Consider the following 21,520-nt stretch of genomic DNA (forward strand, 5'->3'; position numbering starts at 1 on the left):
TGCCAATGTTCTTTTCCAATCAACTCTGGCCAACTCCTCTCTCAAGCCTCTGTAATTCCCTTTACTCTGCTGTAATACTGATATATCTGACTTCTCCTTCTCAAATTTCAGGGTGAATTTGATCATATTATGATCACTTGCCTCTAAGGGTTCTTTTACCTTAACCTCGCGAATCAATTCTGGTTCATTGCACAACACCCAATCCAGAAAAGCTGATCCGCTAGTGAGTTCAACCATGAGCTGCTCAAGAAAGCCTTTTCGGAGGCATTCTAGAAATTTCCCCTCTTAGAATCCTGCACCAACCTGATTTTCCCAATTTACCTACAAGCTTCTGGTTTAAGATGGTGCTGGAGAACTTCTGCAACTTTTGCTTGTGGTTACTGTTTGCATGATAATTGTTTCTCAGTGCACACTGGGTGTTCGATGGCCTCTTTTTATGGCTTACTTTATTTTTTTATTTGTGCGTTTTTTTATTCTCTGCACATTGGGTGTTAGTCTTTTTTCATATAATCAGTTTGTTTTTTGGGTTTCATTGTTTCACAGCCGCCTGTTAGGAGACAAATCTCAAGGTTGTATAACATATACATACTTTGATAATAAATGTGCTTTGAACCTTTGAACCTTGATATTGGAATAGCCCATGACTATTACAACATTGCCTTTTTGGCATGCATTTTCTGTCTCTCGTTGTAACTTGTAGACCACATCCTTACTACTATTTGGGGTTCAATATGTAACTTCCATCAGGGTCTTTTTACCCTTGCAGTTCCTTAGCTCTATCCACAATGATTCAACACCCTCTGACCCTATGCCACCTCTTTCTAATGATTTAATTTCATTTTTTACCAACAGAACCACACCACCCCTTCTGCCTTCCTGCTTGTCCTTTTGTTACAATGTCTGTCCTTGAACATTAAGCTGCCAGATATAATCTTCTTTCAGCCATGATTTAGTGATGCCTACAACATCATATTTGTCAATCTGTAACCATGCTGCAAGTTCATTGATCTTATTCCGTATACTGTACTGCATACATTCAGATTTATCACCTTTAGTCCTGTATTCACTCTTTTCGATTTTGTCTGCCTTTTACATTGCAACTCATCCTGTTGACTGTAAATTTGCCCTATCATCATATAACCATATAAACATTACTGCACGGAAACAGGCCATCTCGGCCCTTCTAGTCCGTACCGAACTCTTACTCTCACCCAGTCCCACCGACCTGCACTCAGCCCATAACCCTCCATTCCTTTCCTGTCCATATATCTGTCCAATTTAACTTTAAATGACAACATCGAAACTGCCTCAACCACTTCTGTTGGAAGCTCATTCCATACAGCTACCACTCTTTGAGTAAAGAAGTTCTCAGTTCATCAGCCTCTCCTTGTTAGGAGTCTCACTACACATTGCCTCCTTTTGTAACCCAACTACCTCATCTTCAGCACCATCACTCCAGTTCCCATCCTCCTGCCAAATTAGTTTAAACCCACCTGAACAACTTTAGCCAAACTGCCCGCAAAGATATTAGACCCCCTTGGGTTCAGGTGTAACCCATCCCTTTTGTATAGGTCACACCTTCTCCAGAAGAGATCCCAATGTTCCATAGATCAGAACCCCTGTGCCCTGCACCCTGCACCAGTTCCTCAGGCACAGATCCTCCTGCAAAATCATCCTATTCTTACCCTCACTGGCATGTGGCACAGGCAGCAATCCAGCTTGTTTCTGTTTCTCTGACTAAAGAAACTCCTATCAACACTGCAGTCCTCTTCACCTCTCTGCTCCTCTGAGTCACAATCCCAGAGACCTGGTCACTGTGGGTCCCCCCATTGGGTCGTCCCCCTCAATAGTATCTAAAATTATATGCTTATTATTGAGGGGAATGGCCACAGGTATACTCTGCACTAGCTGTGTGTTTACCCTCCTTCTCCTGACAGTCACCCAGTTACCTGTCTCCTGCAACCTGGGCATGACTACCTCCCTGTCTATCACCTCCTCATCTCTCCTGTGTGAGTCGAAGGTCATCCAGTTCCTTAATAAGTTCCCTTAGGATCTGTAGCACGATACACCTGAAGTAGATGTGTTTATCTGGGAGACTGGTGGTCTCCCAGACTTACCACATCCCACATGCGGTACAAAATACCGCCCCTTTAACCATTCTCACTATTGTATGCACTGATAGATGAGAAATGAACAAATAAGAACAGAGAGAACAGCTTTCAAGACAAATTACCTCACCCAAGCCTGACCTCACCTAAGCCTGAAGAGCTAAAGCCACTTTGGAAGTTTTTATATATAATTTACACGGTCAGATTCAGACAATTTAGATATAGCATACAGGGTCAAAAGAGGTGATTGTATAGGAGCACCAGATACCAGGATATATTTGGAATCACACTGTATTTTTCAATGATATTGCCAGGCAGCATGGAAGTGAAATAGTAGGAGAGGTCAAAAGATGGAGTCTTAGAGGACATAGCAGTGATGATAATGACTTGGTAAGGTAATCTTCTCCTGGTGATTCACTGGCTACAATTAGAGAGATGAGAATGGACCCAGCCAAGTGTGTTGCAGCTGAATATGATGATGGTGGAGTGTTATCTGAGGAGGAGGAGGATACTTTGGTCAACCACAAAGTTAAAGATAGATTGTGAAGGACAAGGAGGAATCAGAATCAGAATCAAGTTCATTATCACTGTGTTACATGATGTGAAGTTTGTTGTTTTGTGGTGGCAATACAGTGCAAAGACATAAAATTACTATAAACTACAAAGGAAATAGAACCAGTCAGAAATCCATTGGCAGAGGGGAAGAAGCTGTTTCTGAACCATTGAGTGTGGGTCTTCATGCTCCTGTACCTCCTCCCAGATGGTGGTAAAGAGAAGGGAACATGTCCCAGGTCGCAAACAATGATATGAATGATATTGATTAGAACACTTCTCAAAACTAAGGTAGTGACTGAAAACTGAAAGATTCAGAGAAGTTAAAGGATAAACTGCATCTGCAGCAAAAGAAGTGGGATTGTTTACAGTGCTCCAACAGAAGTATATGAACAGCATTGCAATATTAGATGGCGGTGGGAGGAGGTTCTCAGTGATGCCTTTTATAGTTGCTGACTATATACAGTACTTTGATAGGCTCAGGAACGAAGATCACAGGTGGGCTTCTTCAATTGGTGAACATTGAGGCATGTACTTTTAAGTGCAGCTGATTCTCTTTTCATTGAAACAGGCAATTTACTTCCATGTAAATTGCATAACCATGTTTGTTTGTATTAATAGTTCATGCCCAGTAGGTGCTTTTTAATAATGGAACAGTGTACATGAAAAAAATGCTGAGCAAATATTTTTGTTGAGCAGGAGACATGCATAATTTTGGCAAGTGATCATTTTCTCCTTTTTGCAGCATTCCTATTAATTCACTGCCGTTATCAGTTTACTGTCACTTTGCTGTATGGCTGAAGGGTAGTTCCTGTGGTCCTGGATTGAGAGTGTGCAGAAAAAAAGAACATGTTTTATCAGCTTTTATAGTTTGAGTGTGAAAATTACACGTAGGAAAAATCAATGAGTGAATATGCTTCTGGAGGGTATCTGATAAAGAAAGAGCAGAAGGAAAAAAACAAAAATTTGAAGGTTTTGGCCTAAGCTTAGTTAACATAGAACGTACAACAGTACAGCACAGTACAGGCCCTTCAGCCCACAATGTTGTGCCGACCCTTAAACCCTGCCTCCCATATAACCCCCCACCTTAAATTCCTCCATATACCCATCTAGTAGTCTCTTAAATTTCACTAGTGTATCTGCCTCCACCACTGACTCAGGCAGTGCATTCCACGCACCAACCACTCTCTGAGTATAAAACCTTCCTCTAATATCCCCCTTGAACTTCCCACCCCTTACCTTAAAGCCATGTCCTCTTGCATTAAGCAGTGGTGCCCTGGGGAAGAGGCGCTGGCTGTCCACTCTATCTATTCCTCTTAATATCTATCATGTCTCCTCTCATCCTCCTCTCCAGAGAGTAAAGCCTTAGCTTCCTTAATCTCTTATCATAATGCATACTCTCTAAACCAGGCAGCATCCTGGTAAATCTCCTCTGTACCCTTTCCAATGCTTCCACATCCACAGTTATAGTACACTAACCTCTGAATCTATAACAAATGAGAATATATGCTATTAGAAATATCAGAGCTAAAAGTGGGAAACCAACGAATTGAATGTGTGGACCATGATCTAGATTAACCTGTTCCAATTCCACCAAGTGCAAACAATACTACACATTTGCTTATCCAGATATATTTTTTAAGTGTTGTGAGAGTAACTGCCTCCACCACCTTTCCCAGAAGTGCATTTCAACCATACTCAAACTGTGCACATTCTCAAAGTGATGGAAGATTTTCTCATGTGCCCTCTAATTTTTCTACTCCTCACCCTGTTTTAGTTGTCTCTGTGTCTCTGTTATGGGGAAATGTTTCTCACTGCCCTCTCTGTCTATGCCCCTTATAATTTTGTACAACTCAAATTGGGTTCCCCTCCCCTGCAGCTTCCTCTGTTCTAAAGTAAATAAATCCGGCCTATCCAGTCTCTCCTCATAACTAAAACATTCAATCCTATTAACATACTTATCCATCTCTGCTGACCCTCTCCAATACAATTGAGTCTGTCCTCTTAGGTGTGGCCAGATATGTACACAATATTTTAGATGTTGTCTAACCTAAGTTTTATAAAATTATATCATAACCTTCATGCTTGTATATTCAGTAGGGCAGAATCCCGAGTGCCTTCTTCACCACCTTCCCTATTTGTCCTACTTTAAGGGATTTATGGTGTTTGGTACTAATTTCAAAGTTTTGAATATATTATCAAAGTACTTATATGTTACCATATATAACCCTGAGATTCATTTTTGTGGGCATTCATAGGAAATACAAAGAAACACAATAGACTCAATGATAAAAATGCACACAAGAAGACGGAGAAAGGATCAGTGTGCAAAAGACAACAAGCTGTAATTTTTAAAAAATTATAAATAAACAAACAGTACGTATCAAGAACATGAGATGAAGAGCACTTGAAAATAAGTCCATAGGTACTCCACCACCTGCATCAACATGTTGACGTCGTGTGGAGGCTTGCGTACTTCAAAGACTCCATCAGGCAATGCCAACTCAGGGCCACCCGTGTTGGAGCGGCTGTGGAGAAGATGCTAGATGCTGTTTAATCCAACCCTGGCTCCCGAATGGACAGACTCCCGTCTGCCCCTGCTGGGCCACACTTCATCATGAATCAAGGAGGAGTGGCTTGACAAAAGCCAATTGGAAGTGTGAAGAGAAAAACACCTGCCATATGAAACAACAACGTCCATAGGTTGTAGGAACAGTTCAGTGTTGGGGTGAGTGAAGTTGAGTGACATCACTCCCTCTGGTTCAAGGGCCTGATGGTTGAAGGGTAATTATTTCCTGAACCTGGTGGTGTGGGTCCTGAGGCTCCTGTACCTCTTTTATTATGGCAGCAACAAGAAGAGAGCATGGCCTGGTTGGTGAGTTCCTTGATGATGGATGCTGGTTTCTTGTGGCAATGCTCCTCAAAGATGTGTTCAATGGTTGCGAAGGCTTTACTCTGAATGGATTGGGTTGTATCCACTACTTTTTGTAGGCTTTTCCATTTAAAGGCATTGATGTTTCCATACCAAACCACAATACAACCAGTCAGTACACTCTCTGCTGCACAACTTTAGAAATTTGTCAATGTTTTCGATGGCACCTGTGAACTCTGGTCCTACACTCTCCCAACATAGGAAGCATCTTCTTCACCTCCACTCTATCGAGACCTTTCAACATTCAATAGGTTTCAATTAGGTCAACACTCATTCTTCTGAAATCTCTGCATATGTTGGATGGGCAATGATGTGTATGTGATTATACCTTTCCCACTGTATTGGCAGTTATGATCTATACCACAGAGGTCCATTAATAACCAATTTTGAACTAATTTGACATCTACTCTGCCAAGACAATAAGCATCAAGCTGCCAAATATTGTGAGCAAATAAATCAAAGCTCTCAAAATCATAGGTCACCTCAGGTAAACACAAAAAATTCAAATATAACATTTTAAAAATTACAGAGGATATGTGCAGAATAACACCTGTCCCTAAAGCAATACAACTGCAGGAAATTATCTAGTCATTTGTCATTATGCTGTTGTAGGATTGGTATGCACACATATGATGAGTCAATTTTCCTTAGGTCATAGCAGAGAGATACATTTTGTTTGTACAGTATTTCATTGACTCTCTAATTCTTTAGGACATCCTGAGACTGTGATAGCTGTTACGTAGGAGAATTAGAAGAGGATAGGCCGGCTGGTGGCGCAGTGAGATCAGCGCCAGACTCTGGAGCGAAAGTTCCCGAGTTTGATTCCAGGTCAGGCCACCCCCGAGCACACTTTCCATTCATGCCGGGTTGAGTGTTGAGCTAGCCACTCTGCCTTGTAAAAAAATACAAGGGTTGGGTCAGGAACGTTCATAACGTGACCCGGTTAATCCTGACACCACGTGCCAGAGAATGGCTGAATGTCTTGTATGACACGCTTAAAAAAAAATTAGAAGAGGAATAGACTAATAATAAACTTGAGCATTTGCTGCCATTCAATTTGATTATGCGTAAGTCAAAGCCCCTAAACCTCATCTCCTGATACACTTACAGAACAAAAATCCATCACCTTCAGACTGCAAGATTGTTACTTTATCCACAGCCTTTTGGGAAGTGAGTTGCAAATTTCAACTAGTGGTTATAATCTAGTGGGGTTCCTTGCTTTTGTTACTAAACAGCCTGGGCTACCACAAAATAATCTAGTTGTATCTATTAAAAATTATTATTATTTTAACCACGTTGTTCCATTCAAACTGAAACTATTTTATGAATTTTCCTTGTATTGTAAACCCTTAAGTTCTTTCTTCATCACCTTAGAGCAGGGGTTCCCAACCTGGGGTCCACGGACCCTCTTGCTGAATGGTCTTAATCGTCCATGGCATTAAAAAGGTTGGGAACCCCTGCGTTAGAGCATCTTACAGTACTTATTTTTTGAAGTGTAGTCATTCCAATATAAGCAAATGTGTCAACAGAGCCACATTTGCACCTGCACCCACCTACAGAAAATGAAGTGCCAAACCCATTAATGATATTGGATGAGTGATACAATGTTAACTAAACCACTAGAATTACTTGCCTGCGGTTTTCAGGAAGTGTAATGGGACTGTTTATCTCCTGAAATGGATTAAACCAGGTTTAATTATTGTTCTAAAAACAACACCCACAACAACACAAGAGTCTGATACAATTTGTTGAATTTTGTCCTTGTTCCTGTTATCAAGACTTGAAAGAAGGTCTTAGAACTACAGTCTGCTGGATCAGAGTTGAGTGTTTTACGACTGTGTTAAATTGAAGAGTTTAATAATCATGCATGTAGTAAGCATGCCAATACAAAATGAGAAGGGTGGGCTGAGTATGATCTTAACTAATTAAGGTGAACTATTTATTTCTGGTTACACAAGGGTAGCAATACTTTTCATGAGCTACACAATTAATCTGAAGAACCTGCATCTTTATGAAACCATCCTGCAACAGTGGCCCAAACAATTTAAAATGTACAACTTGAACCAGGTACCTGAGAGATGCTGGCTAATGGATTATTTTGGGGGAATGAGTTACTTCCTTTAGAAAATAAATAATATCTGGCATCCAACAATTAGTAAGTAAAAAACTGTAGTAGAAAAAAATTAATAATACAATACTTGATCATTTTGTTAACCCCAACGAGGATGAAGAATTTCAGAAATATTCCAAGATTTTATTTATGTTCACTTATCCTAAATATAAATGCATTATGGTTATAGTTTTCAATTACAGCTAACTTGATATTATGTATCATGTTGATAAGCTTTGTGTGGGATTGTAGAATCAATTAATATGTCAATTGGTGTTATATGACTTTTTATGCATGTTTTAATATATTTTCTGAAAAGCATGTTAATTACTTTAATTTTGCCTTAAGTCTATTAGACAGCTGTGTAGTGAAACCTTCTCTATTGTCATATATTGTTTTTGATTTCCCTAAGCAATAGATTTACACGTAGAAAGGAACCGCCAGTTAGCATGCAGAAGCTGCTTAGTTTTGGCTATGCTGATGATTGGTTTTCAGAACACAAGGATGCAAAAACCACCAAGCAAAATATGGGTACAGTATCATAATTGATCCATTCTATGATAAATGAATGGCCATGCATGATGATATTTTTGTAATTAGGAACTTTATGGTGGATGAAAAAGGATTTAGTGCTTTCCTGGCATACATGACGAATAAACTCATCATGAAGATGGCAGAGTTTTTCTTTGAAACATTGGTTAAAATTGATACCTGTACCCAGCTGGAAACCAGAAAAGAGTTTATTCGTTTATGGAGGATGTGCAAGAAATGCCATGTCATATGCCTTGAGGTTTCAAATGCTGAGAAGAAATGTGCTGTTATTTTGACATTATTTGCTTAGCAGGGATGCTCAGGCAACTGTGGTGGTTGTTTCTAGCAGGCTGCATCAGTGATACTGTCAATAGAGCTCAATTTTCTGTGGTTTCTAGGCAACAGTAGTGGGGTAGGCAATCTAATTCTGCACATGAGAGCCTTTAGGCAAGGGAACCAGTAATACCATGTTCAATGCTCATAATGCAGTACATTTTTCAATGATAGCTGTAATGGCGATTTCTGATTTCATTCCCTGATGTATTAGCCCCATGATTCGGTTAAAGTATCTGAATGCAGCATCCATTTCAAGTGGTACAATGTAGAGGATATGGAAGCTATTGTGACTCCTCTCTCTCTTAAAGAGGAATCTTACTTTTAACTACTGCTCTGTTTGCTTCTTAGTACAATGCACCTTTAATATTTGGTGCTTTTTTATTGAAAACTGAACTTATTTAGAAATTCCTTATAACAATATTCCGTTTTCTTTATATGACTCTTTCCTTAAGTGTGCTGCTTGTAATAACTGTATTTTCTCTCTGATTATCTCTTAATTTGAAGGTTCTACAAGAGAGGACTCAGACCAGATATCAAATATAGGTTTGTACCTTGCATTTTTTCAGCTATCTTCTGCCTGTAACCAAACAAATCAAGTAGAACAAATAGGACTGTACCTCTTCCTAGAGATGCTGCCTGGCCTGCTGCATTCACCAGCAACTTTGATGTGTGTTGCTTGAATTTCCAGCATCTGCAGAATTCCTGTTGTTTGCGAAATCAAGTAGAACCCTCCTTAATCACCAGTGATATCTAGATTCTGTTCACCTACAGATCACCAGACTCATAGATGACATTGATGGTTTCCAGTGGAAACAAGCTGAATGTGTGAATGCTGCTTTCTCTCATGATGGCATTCCTCACACCATCTCACAACTGACTACGAATCAGAAAACAGGCATGGTCAGATTGCTCCACAGAATCTGAGGTATCACAGTTTGAAACTGATCAGGGTTCTATGATCCCAAGAAGAGAGTATCAAATGAATTTCAGGTACCTCTTCTGGAGACACAAGTGTAACTATTTCCCTTTGCAATTCCAGTAGGTTCAAACAAGAGGTAGGGTAAAACATCACCATGATAATCATCAGGCATGCACTGTTATTTAGATATAATATTGTAGCTCACTTTACACTGCATAATCTTGAATAATTTGATTAGAGTCATGGATCTAAAACCTATAGAACAAAGGAAGGCTAGTTCATTGGACTTAGCTGAGATGTCTCAGGATTCAGATGATGGAGCCTTTTTGAAATCCTAGATACCATCAAATTTAACCAGTGCTTTTTTTTTTCAAACGTAGGTATTGAAAAATGAATGGTAATGTACCTACACTATTAGTCAATGGAAATGCCGGTTATATCCAGAGCCCACGTAAATAGTTTTTTCGTACCTTTACCCTTGAGCAATAGATCTTCACCCATTAAATACCAACAAACTAATATGATGCATTAGGCCTTTGTAAAGGTATCTGTCTTGATCTATGACAGGTTAAATAACTAACATTATTGCAGAGTCTGATCAAGAGTTGTTTTTTTATCTGCCTTGGTTTAGAAATGTCCAATTTCTAAGGATAAATTCAATGCCTATTTGAATGTAATGCTAGATTCTTTCTGGCATTAAAATTTCATTAAAGTTAAACATAAAGTGAAATGTTTGAGCAACAAACTATGTTCTTCGTTCTTCCTAAACTTTGTTTTTTTTAAACAAGAGCATTCAGTTGCTGTGAAAGATGACATTTTGCTTGAGGGATATCAGCCCACGTATCGAGGAAAAAGGATGACTGGCATCAGAGGCTGTGGGAAGAACAAAGGTACTCCTGAAAATGATTCCTTCTTCAAAATCTTTGGCGAGCACAGGCAAGTTATATTGTCACACCCAAAAACCTTACAAGTGAAGAGATTATCTTTTCTGACATTCATGTGTATCCCATGTACAGTACAGATTGTAAGAAGATTGAACCTTTTTAAAAATTATTTTCATTATTTACTTTCTGTCAAGATCAGATCTTTGACATTAACGTTAAGTTACAAAATATTCTTGTGACAGAGAGCACTTGATAAGCGCACTCCTAACACACACACACACACACACTTCCTTGTCATTTTGCTGTCATTGCACTGAGTGTGCACACTTCAATGTCTTTTCCCGATATATTCTCATAATGGGTCCTAAAGGGTTGGCTTTAGAATCAGAATCAGAATCAGGTTTATTATCACTGGCATGTGACATGAAATTTGTTAGCCTAGCAGCAGCAGTTCAATGCAATACATAATCTAGCAGAGGCAGGGAAAAAAATAGTAATAATAAATAAAATAAAACATATAATAATAAATAAACAAGTAAATTACACATATTGAATAGATTATTAAAAATTGTGCAAAAACAGAAATACTGTATATTAAAACAGTGAGGTAGTGTCCAAAGCTTCAACGTCCATTCAGGAATTGGATAGCAGAGGGGAAGAAGCTGTTCCTGAATCGCTGAGTGTGTGCCCTCAGGCTTCTGTACCTCCTACCTGATGGTAACAGTGAGAAAAGGGCATGCCCTGGGTGCTGGAGGTCCTTAATAATGGACGCTGCCTTTCTGAGACACCGCTCCCTAAAGGCTTTATGGCGCCTTTCCCAACATACATGGTGGAATATTCCATTTCTTTAGTAATGGGGATATGTAAATGTGTATATGTTTCTTGTATACTTCATTTAAGGTCGAAATCTGGTTATTTTGTAATGTGATTGTAGATACATTGTGGAGTGCATCATATTCTAATTCATGTGTGGTCTTAAGATAACTTGGTTGGCAATTAAAATCCCAGTGCCTAAAAGAAAACTGGGCTCCCTCTCAGTAGGAGAGAGAGATCGAGCTGCCATGAATTCACACTGAACAAATAGTATGGAGCTATTTGTTGTGTTTTCTGGTAGTTATCTTTTTTTAAATGTTAGCAGTTTCTGCTATTTTCATGGATTTTTGATACACTTCGTAAACACTTTGCTCTACAGTGCTAAGTGACTCCAGCCATTTTTCCCTTTCGTCATAATCCACGATCTATTTGTGACTCACTTACTGGTTTGGTGTACTGTTTATGTGTTTACAATAGCTTCAGTTATAGAGTTGTGGGTTTAGTATAAACCAGCATTGTAACGTTTATAAGTATGAATACAGGGAAAAGGAGTAGGTGATCTGATTTCAATATTTGATTAATTGGCAGTTGATGGAAGCTATGAGATATGAATGGCAATATTGAAATACTGTAGCTGGGTGCACTTTATGAGTGTGTACTGTAATGTGATAACATGGGCAAAACTTTGCAGTAAATGCCGTTGTTTCTGCAAGTACACTTCAATTCCAGTCTTACAATTTGCATTTGTATAGTCCTAGCACAGGGAATTCTGGTCCATTAATGCCAGTAGACAAGGACTGCTACATGAAATTAATGTAAGCTTTAGTATCTTTATATTGTACTTGAATTGGTTAGGCTTATCTGAATAATTTTAGATTTAAAATGCTTCAAAATCTTATCTGTGTGTCTTTGGTATCTTTTTATTGTTTCTTAATTTTTAAAAAAAGTTTTAAGCATGTGTTAATTATTTTTAGTAGTTTGGGAATATGCTTTGGCCACTTCTCAAATTGTGCTCTTCTGTTTGATGGGTTTCCCTTCCAATGTCCCCCATATAGTGGGACTAAACAAGAAGGCCCTGCTGCCCCATTTACTTTGGCACTGAAGTTACAGATATTTTCTCCCAAAAGATCACTGCTTAGGATGAGAATAAAATGTTGAAATTCTATCCAGAAACTGGCTTTGGCAGCTGCATGTTGACAGCAAAATATAAGCCATCATTTCCAAACCTACTCAACAAAAATTGTTAACTAAGTTTGCGGCTGTATTACACAGAGTAGCTGGTGATGCACCTGAGTGTAAGGGATGTGAAAGTGTTTTCACTTACCTTGACGGTGTATATGAAATCATTAATGTTCTTCCTGTCCCTTGGGGTGGACTCTGTCATTGGTATCCACTGTGGGCAGCCTTCTAGTGAACCTTGATGTTTTGCCTTGAGGGTTTCTCCTCATTTCCTCATCTACTAGGGCCTTCAGAGTGGCATCTAGAAGATGTGGGACTCACTCTGTTCTATGCTCAGGCGACTCTTCCCTTGGTAAATTCGCAGCGGTGTTATGTCTTCCGGCATCATTTGTAGCCACAAAGCACCTGCTCTTTTGAGGTACTAGCCACTTTAGACACTGAAATAATAAGCAGCAATTGTCCAATTCGCATTGGTTTGTCACCACATCATGGTAATGAAGTCTGGATTTTGCCCACAAACTTCAGCTCAAACATCAGCTGGAAATCATACATAGTGGCCCCTAATTTTTTTCTTGACTTTTAGGAATCCAATATTACCTGTCCTTAAATTATTCATGTACTTTGCAATGTTTACAAATATTATCATGAGGTAAAGATCAATGTGCAAGGTTATTTTAGAGAGTAAACACTGATTTGTTTCTTGCATAACTTTTAATGTTTCTTATATTTATAAATACAGTCATTGCACAGATATATATTGCCCCTCCCCCTCCATCTACCTCATTTTCTGATATATCCTCAAATGCTGGGATATATTCAACCTCAATTCCAACACTAATGGTGTAAATTACTATGATATCCCATTAGAAGTCCCTCAGGATATCCAAAAGGGTGGTGTGGTGATTTGCAGGTCTCTTAGCTTCCAGGCTGGAAATCCCCGCTGGGCCTGATCTAGTTTAAACCTGGCACAAGCATGTCAGTCCTATTCAATTTACAGCAGACATTGCTTCTTGGAAAATAATATTATGTATTTATTATTTTTGTTAGTTTCAATTATGTTTAGTGTGTGGAAGTACTTTTTAAAGGTAAAAAATTTTAATGGTTAGCAGACTTATTGTCTGTGTCCCAAGCAGACCCGGATGCTCCTAAAGGTCAGAGTCATTCATATTCAATGGCCCAATGACAGTGACAGCATTGACAGACTGTGAATCAGACATTAGAGCCTTTCTGTTGTCCAAGTGCCCCCGTGGCTGAAGCCACCTGCCAGTGAAACATAGAAGCATAGAAAACCTACAGCACAATACAGGCCCTTCGGCCCACAAAGCTGTGCCGAACATGTCCTTACCTTAGTAATTACCTAGGGTTACCCATAGCCCTCTATTCTTCTAAGCTCCATGTACCTATCCAGGAGTCTCTTAAAAGACCCTATCATATCCGCCTCCACCACCATCGCCGGCAGCCCATTCCACGCACTCACCACTCTCTGCGTAAAAAATCTTACCCCTGACATCTTCTCTGTACCTACTTTCAAGCACCTTAAAACTGTGCCCTCTCATGCTAGTCATTTCAGCCCTGGGAAAAAGCCTCTGACTATCCACACGATCAATGCCTCTCATTGCCTTATACACCTCTATCAGGTCACCTCTCATCTTCCGTCGCTCCAAGGAGAAAAGGCCAAGTTCACTCAGCCTATTCTCATAAGGCATGCTCCCCAATCCAGGCAACATCCCTGTAAATCTCCTCTGCACCCTTTCTATAGTTTCCACATCCTTCCTGTAGTGAGGTGACCAGAACTGAGCACAGTACTCCAAGTGGGGTCTCTCTTAACCTCTCATTACCTCTCGGCTCTTAAACTCAATCCCACGATTGATGAAGGTCAATGCTTCGTATGCTTTCTTAACCGCAGAGACAACCTGCACTGCTGCTTTGAGTGTCCTATGGACTCAGACCCCAAGATCCCTCTGATCCTCCACACTGCCAAGAGACTTACTATATTCTGCCATCATATTTGATCCACCAAGATGAACCACTTCACACTTATCTGGGTTGAACTCCATCTGTCACTTCTCAGCCCAGTTTTGCATCCTGTCAATATCCCGCTGTATCCTCTGACAGCCCTCCACACTATCTACAACACCCCCAACCTTTGTGTCATCAGAAAATTTACTAACCCATCCCTCCACTTCCTCATCCAGGTCATTTATAAAAATCACGAAGAGTAGGAGTCCCGGAACAGATCCCTGAGGCACATCACTGGTCACTGACCTCCATGCAGAATATGACCTGTCAACAACCACTCTTTGCCTTCTGTGGGCAAGCCAGTTCTGGATCCACAAAGCAATGTCCCCTTGGATCCCATGCCTCCTTACTTTCTCAATAAGCCTTGCATGGGGTACTTTGTCAAATGCCTTGCTGAAATCCATATACACCAGATCTACGGCTCTACCTTCATCAATGTGTTTAATCACATCCTCAAAAAATTCAATCAGGCTCATAAGGCATGACCTGCCTTTGACAACACCATGCTGACTATTGTTAATCATATTATGCCTCTCCAAATGTCCACAAATCCTGCCTGTCATGATCTTCTCTATCAGCTTACCAACCACTGAAGTAAGACTCACTGGTCTATAATTTCCTGGGCTATCTCTACTCCCTTTTTTGTTTAAGGGAACAATATCCGCAAGCCTCCAATCCTGCGGAGCCTCTCACATCCCCATTGATGATGCAAAGATCATTGCCAGAGGCTCAGCAATCTCCTCCCTCGCCTCCCACAGTAGCCTGGGGTACATCTTGCCTGGTGCTGGTGACTTATCCAACTTGATGCATTTCAAAAGCTGCAGCACATCCTCTTTCTTAATATCTACATCCTCAAGCTTTTCAGTCTGCTGTAATTCATCCCTACAATCGCCAAGATCCTTTTCTGTAGTGATTACCAAAGTATTCATTAAGTAGCTCTGCTATCTCCTCCAGTTCCATACACACTTTTCCACTGTCACACTTGATTGGTCCTATTCTCTCACATCTTATCCTCTTGCTTTTCATATACTTGTAGAATGTTTTGGGGTTTTTCTTAATCCTGCCCGTCAAGGCCTTCTCATGGCCCCTTCTGGCTCTCCTGATTTCATTCTTAAGCTCCTTCCTGCTGGCTTTATAATCTTCTAGATCTCTATCATTATCTAGTTTTTTGAACCTTACGTAAGCTTTTCTTTTCTTCTTGACTAGATTTACAACAGCCTTTGTATACCACAGTTCCTGTCCTATCCTTTCCCTGTCTAAATGGAACATACCTATGCAGAACTCCACGCAAATATCCCTGAACATTTGCTACATTTCTGCCGTACATTTCCCTGAGAACATTTGTTCCCAATTTATGCTTCCAAGTTCCTGCCTGATAGCCTCATATTTCCCCTTACACCAATTAAACGCTTTCCTAACTTGCCTGTTCTTATTCCTCTCCAATGCTATGATAAAGGAGATAGAATTGAGATCACTATCTCTAAAATGCTCTCCCTCTAAGAGATCTGATACCTGACCAGGCTCATTTCCCAATACCAGATCAAGTACAGCCTCTTCTCTTGTAGGCTAATCAACATATTGTGTCAAGAAACCTTCCTGAACATACCAAACAAACTCCATCCCATCTAAATCCCTCTTTCTAGGGACATGCCAATCGATACTTGGGAAATTAAAATCTCCCACCACGACAACCCTGTCATTATTAAACCTTTCCAGATTCTGTCTCCCTATCTGCTCCTTGATGTCCCTGTTACTATTGGGTGGTCTATAAAAAACACCCAGTAGAGTTATTGACCCCTTTGTGTTCCGAACTTCCATCCACAGAGACTCCATAGACAATCCCTCCATGACTTCCTCCTTTTCTGCAGCTGTGACACCATCTCTGATCAACAGTACCATGGCCCCACCTCTTTTGTCTCCCTCCCTGTCCTTTCTGAAACATCTAAAGCCTGGCATTTGAAGTAACCACTCCTGCCCCTCAGCCACAACATCATAGCTCCAAGCACTGATCCATGCTGTAAGTTCATGCATTTTGTTCACAATACTCTTTGCATTAAAATAGACATATCTGAAACCATGGTCTGAGCGCATCCCTTCTCTATCACCTGCCTATCCTCCCTCTCACACTGTCTCCAAGCTTTCTCTATTTGTGAGCCAACCCCCTCTTCCTTCGTCTCTTCAGTTCGGTTCCCACCCCCCAGCAATTCTAGTTTAAAGTCTCCTCAATAGCCTTAGCAAACAGTGGTGATACCCATTGCTGTGCCGGGCCGTGTAAAATCACTAGGAGTTGGGATGTGGCAGAAGACTGTGCTCTGGGCCACACTGAAGCAAACGGTGCAGCTAAGACACAGACACTCAGCAATTTGTGGGGAATGCATGGGAGATCTGCTCTTTAAGAAATATACCTACCTCTATATACACAGAATATTTCTAAGGACATCTGATTATCATTTCAAAAATTTCAAGACCTTGCATCAGGAGACACAGAAGCCTACAATCTAATGTCAAGGCAATAAATTAGAACAAGATCTGGTCTTGTAGCTCTAACAGGATGTTAAGCCAAGGATCTATATTTCTCAGTACTTGTAGCAATTTTGACAAGAATGAGGCTCATGTAGAAATTGGAGCTTAAAATATTTTAAACATTCATTTGCTTTGCTAAAAAGATTATCTTTTCGTCAGTCTATACCTATCCCACATTTACAAAATTCCAAGTAGATTTCCCTTTTGCAGAAGTGAATTTACAGGTAGATGCCACATTATGGTAATTTTGGCAGAATATTGTGGGCCCTGATAGGACATGATTTCAATCACTCTCAACCGCAATACAACAATATCCCTGACCAATTCTAGACTCTTATCACACTATCCAGATCCTAAGAATAAGATAGCACAATAGCAAACACATGAATTTCCATTTTTGAGTTGTCAGGTTACCATTTCACACAAAAGGATGTCAATGCTTCCTCATAGAGCTGTTCCTGTGCCCCATGTACTGTAATCTAGTTAAGCTTTCTCTCCAAAACCTAATATGTAATCCAATTTGATGCACATAGTGATATTTTGTTTTGTTTTTAAACAGAAACAATGGAATTCATAGCCAAAGAAACATATGTGTAACTAACACTGATCATACATGCAGAAATAAACAGATATGTAGAATTTATTCTCCAAAACCGCAAAACATCACGGGAAGGCCACTTACTCATATAACATTGTTCATATTGTGCATTTTTGAATACAATTAGATTTTGCCCAGCTCCAAAACCTGAACTATCTGCTGCTAGTCTTGTTCTATTAAATACACTCAATTTAGATTTCCATGTAAATATTTTTATGCAAATTTAACAATTGCTATTGAAATTTGTTTATATGCACCATTCATAACCAAAAGAATCAAAGTAACAGTGAAATTGTTGATTTTATTTTGAAAAGTCCATTATCATTTATTTTATCAGCATCCAAACCACCTTACCACAAACATCACTCCCCAGCAGACTCGCCCCAGGCAGAAGTATGCAAAATACAATTTAACTTACCCATGCATCACTAGCAACGTAGAATTTTGCCTTCTACACTAGAAACATTGAATATAATGAATCAGGTGGCTTTATCATTTCAAAGTTTCATCATTACCAGCAAGAAAGTTATAGAGTTTGACCTGCATACCAAAAGTAGCTATGCACTTAGCTAAGTTGTTATAGTACAACTAAGACATTGGCATACAATTGCCCAAGAATATCCACTACACAATGAATGAATAATTGTTAAAACTATCAGCTTCATTCCCAACTTCTCTGATATCAAAGGATCAAGTCCAGCACTTAGCGGGATCTGGAAATAAAGCAAAGTTTATGTTAACAAGTGGCTAGGTATTACTTGTACTAGCTATGCTTTCCTGGATTTTCAAAGGTACCAGCAAAATTGACTGTTGTTGTCAAAAGTACACAACAAATTCTGATTACAATTTTAACAGAATTTGCCATATTGTTGGCCTGCTTCATTGGTATTCTTCACCTGTGTCCCCTTTACTAAAGGTGAGTTTAATATTTCTAATATCTCTTGCAAATCTTCCTCTGGAGCAAATGATTCCACTATCTTAATGATCACCTCTATTTCTCACTGTATCTACAATTACCTCCTACTGGCAAAAATAAGATAGCATTCAAAATGTAATTCAGCAGGCCAGGCAGCATCTCTAGGAAGAGGTACAGTTGACGTTTCAGGCCGAGACCCTTCGTCAGGACTTGGAAATGGAAGCAACACTGAGTTATATGACTATTAATGTCAACACAACTACTCAATAACATCATTGTTTATCTTTCATCATCTGCTTCATTGCATCTATGCAAATATGTACTTATGCATATGACAATAAGCTTAATATTGACTTTGACAATTCCATTTCCCTTAATTTCTTTAGTATAACGAATTTTAATCATTGAAAGTACTCATTGGCTAAGATGTATACCCCTTGGCTGTAGAGTTTCAAAATATACAACCCTTTGAATAAAGACATCTGTTTGCATTTCAGTCCCTTATACATATATGATTATTACCCCAACTCTGGATTCTCACGCTACAAGAGATAGTAGGCTATGTCTATATTAGTGTGAAACGCAGTGAAAGCAGAAAAACTAAGAACTTGATGGACATGACTTGTAATGGAAGTGCCAATCTGATGATGCAGTTTTGTTGCTGCCATCACAGAAAATAGGATTATTGATATGTGACCTGGAATTCTCATAGTAGAGGCACCGCGTCTTCCAGCACAGAGAAAGATCCTTTGGCTACTCAAGCAGGCTCTGGAGGAAGTTTATGGGAAGTGGTGAGAATTAAATCAGATTTGTGATGGTTAGCATGGCCTCAATGAGCCAAAGGATCTTTAAGATTTAAAATATGATCTTTAACCGCATTTTCTTAACATCTTCTTATAGGATGGAGAAAAAACCCTCTTTAGCATGCTGATTGTATGATGAATTCAGACTCAAAATGAGTAGAAACGAGTTATCTATGGACTGAACACAAATCATGAAGTTAGAGTTCTATCAGCTGGATTCACCATTATTTATTCCTAATGTCCCACACCTTCTTGCTGAAAATCCAAGCATTTTGACTTACTGAAAATATTTATTAAGTTCCTAGGCAGTAGAGGGCCCAGTTATAAATGTGAGGGTTCCAGTGGAGTGTAAAGGAACTGCAATAATTAGAAGTGGTTAGTTCACTCCCAAAAGCCATTCTGAAATGCTATTGTTAAAAAGCTTACTGACATGTTTATGAATATGTTTAAATAGTTTCAAAAACTTACACACTTCTGAAAAGCATTAGTAAATTTGATAGTTCAATGTACATGCAAATTTTTCATAAGTGTTTAGAATTTTTAATAATCAGTTTATTATTAAAGTGAAGGTAATGGAAAGTTATCAATTCTTGTAGTGCCTGACTCCCCAAACTGAGCTTAAATATACCTGACTATATGCATTGAGCTTGGATGCAGTTGTACCATTCAGGCACAAAGAGAAAGTGAGAGGGTGGCAGGCAGTGCAAGCTCGCGAGGGAGTAGAGGTCACAGAGAAAATCAATGCTTGCATCAAGTCCAGAAAATAAAATATAGGTTCTTGGGCATGTGTTGTGTCCGGACTGGATGCTCTTAGTTTTGAACCCAGGCCGAACCCCAGTTTTATACCCAACCAGTCCTTTCAGTACTTGAAAAAAGTTAGCAGTTGTTGGTCTAAATGCTAATTTCAAAATTTCTGTATTAGTCTCTTTTTTCAAGTTTTCAAATTCTTTTTCTTTGTCTCCTTCTTTCTGTGCTAAGTTTATCTTATTAATTTGCTCATTGCTGCTGTCCAGGTCACATCATAATCATACCTCATTAAGATCAGTGGGGTTGCTGATCCTACACTCAGACTATCCTGGAAAAGGATCTGTAAAGATTTTCCACAGCGTAACTGCTGGAAGTTTTCAGCAAGTCTATATCCCTCCTAGGGAGCCCACATGGTGTCCAGCAGAAGGAAAAGTTGATAGATTCCGGGCCAAATCTTTTGGTATATTCAAGATTTCTGCAAGATGGCATACATACTTTATACTTTATACTTTATTGTCGCCAATCAATTGATACTAGAATATACAATCATCATAGCAATATTTGATTCTGCGCTTCCTGCTCCCTGGATTACAAATCGATAGTAAATATTAAAAATTTAAATTATAAATCATAAATAGAAAATATAAAAATAGAAAGTAAGGTAGTGCAAAAAAAAAACTGAGATGCAGGTCCGAATATTTGGAGGGTACGGCCCAGATCCGGGTCAGGATCCATTCAGCAGTCTTATCACAGTTGGAAAGAAGCTGTTCCCAAATCTGGCCATATGAGCCTTCAAGCTCCTGAGCCTTCTCCCGGAGGGAAAAGGGACGAAAAGTGTGTTGGCTGGGTGGGTTGTGTCCTTGATTATCCTGGCAGCACTGCTCCGACAGCGTGCGATGTAAACATCCCAAACTTTATGACTTTAAACAGTTAAAATTTACCAATCTGGGTAATGCAACAGTTTGAACAAGAAGGTTTATTTTGTGCTGTGTCAATGTGATTTGAAGGGATAAGATTTGAAATTTTTATGGCATCAGTATTGTGGGTTAACTATGGTGCAAGTCACAATAAGCTTTTATTAAATACAAAAGAAAATAGTTATCCATCTTCAGGAACCCAAGATCTACATCTAAGAAATTCACATGAGCTAGTCTTTCACGAGGGGAGAGCCTCAAAAGTGGTGCAAACTATCAAGGAAACTCATACGTACTTAACTACGAATGTTTTCAGTCCAAAGCGTCAACTGTCTATTCCCATTCATAGAAGCTGCCTGACCAAATGAGTTCCTCCAGCATGTTGTGTATATTGCTCTAGATCTCCAGCATCTGCAGTACTTCTTGTGTCATACTTAACTGGAGTATGTTTCATTAATACACCAGCTTAAGTTGCTTTGTGCAGATTTCCCATGTGAAGCCTACACAAACTTTAGTCTGAACAGGGCACTCAAAACCGCATGCCAAGAGCAGTATGATAGCACCATCACAGTTGACTCCTTCATGATCTACTACCAGACAAGGTCTACAGTAGATGGTAAATGAACTAGCACAAGA

General features: G+C 39.5%; 1 protein-coding gene across 8 annotated transcripts in view; it reads left to right on the forward strand.

The window, feature by feature from the left end:
- c6h7orf57 (chromosome 6 C7orf57 homolog) overlaps window positions 1–21,520 on the forward strand; it is a 73,587-nt gene that overhangs the window by 47,527 nt on the left and 4,540 nt on the right. For 6 of the 8 annotated variants that reach the window (XM_072261976.1, XM_072261977.1, XM_072261981.1 and 3 more), the window contains 3 exons: window positions 8,115–8,233; window positions 9,074–9,112; window positions 10,277–10,424. In XM_072261976.1, coding sequence (XP_072118077.1) covers window positions 8,115–8,233; window positions 9,074–9,112; window positions 10,277–10,424 — 306 coding nt within the window. The remainder of the gene's footprint in view (window positions 1–8,114; window positions 8,234–9,073; window positions 9,113–10,276; window positions 10,425–21,520) is intronic. The other 2 variants (XM_072261980.1, XM_072261978.1) reach the window with 2 other exon arrangements.

The sequence above is a fragment of the Mobula birostris genome, chromosome 6, assembly GCF_030028105.1.
Source record: "Mobula birostris isolate sMobBir1 chromosome 6, sMobBir1.hap1, whole genome shotgun sequence".
In the NCBI taxonomy this organism is placed as follows: domain Eukaryota; kingdom Metazoa; phylum Chordata; class Chondrichthyes; order Myliobatiformes; family Myliobatidae; genus Mobula; species Mobula birostris.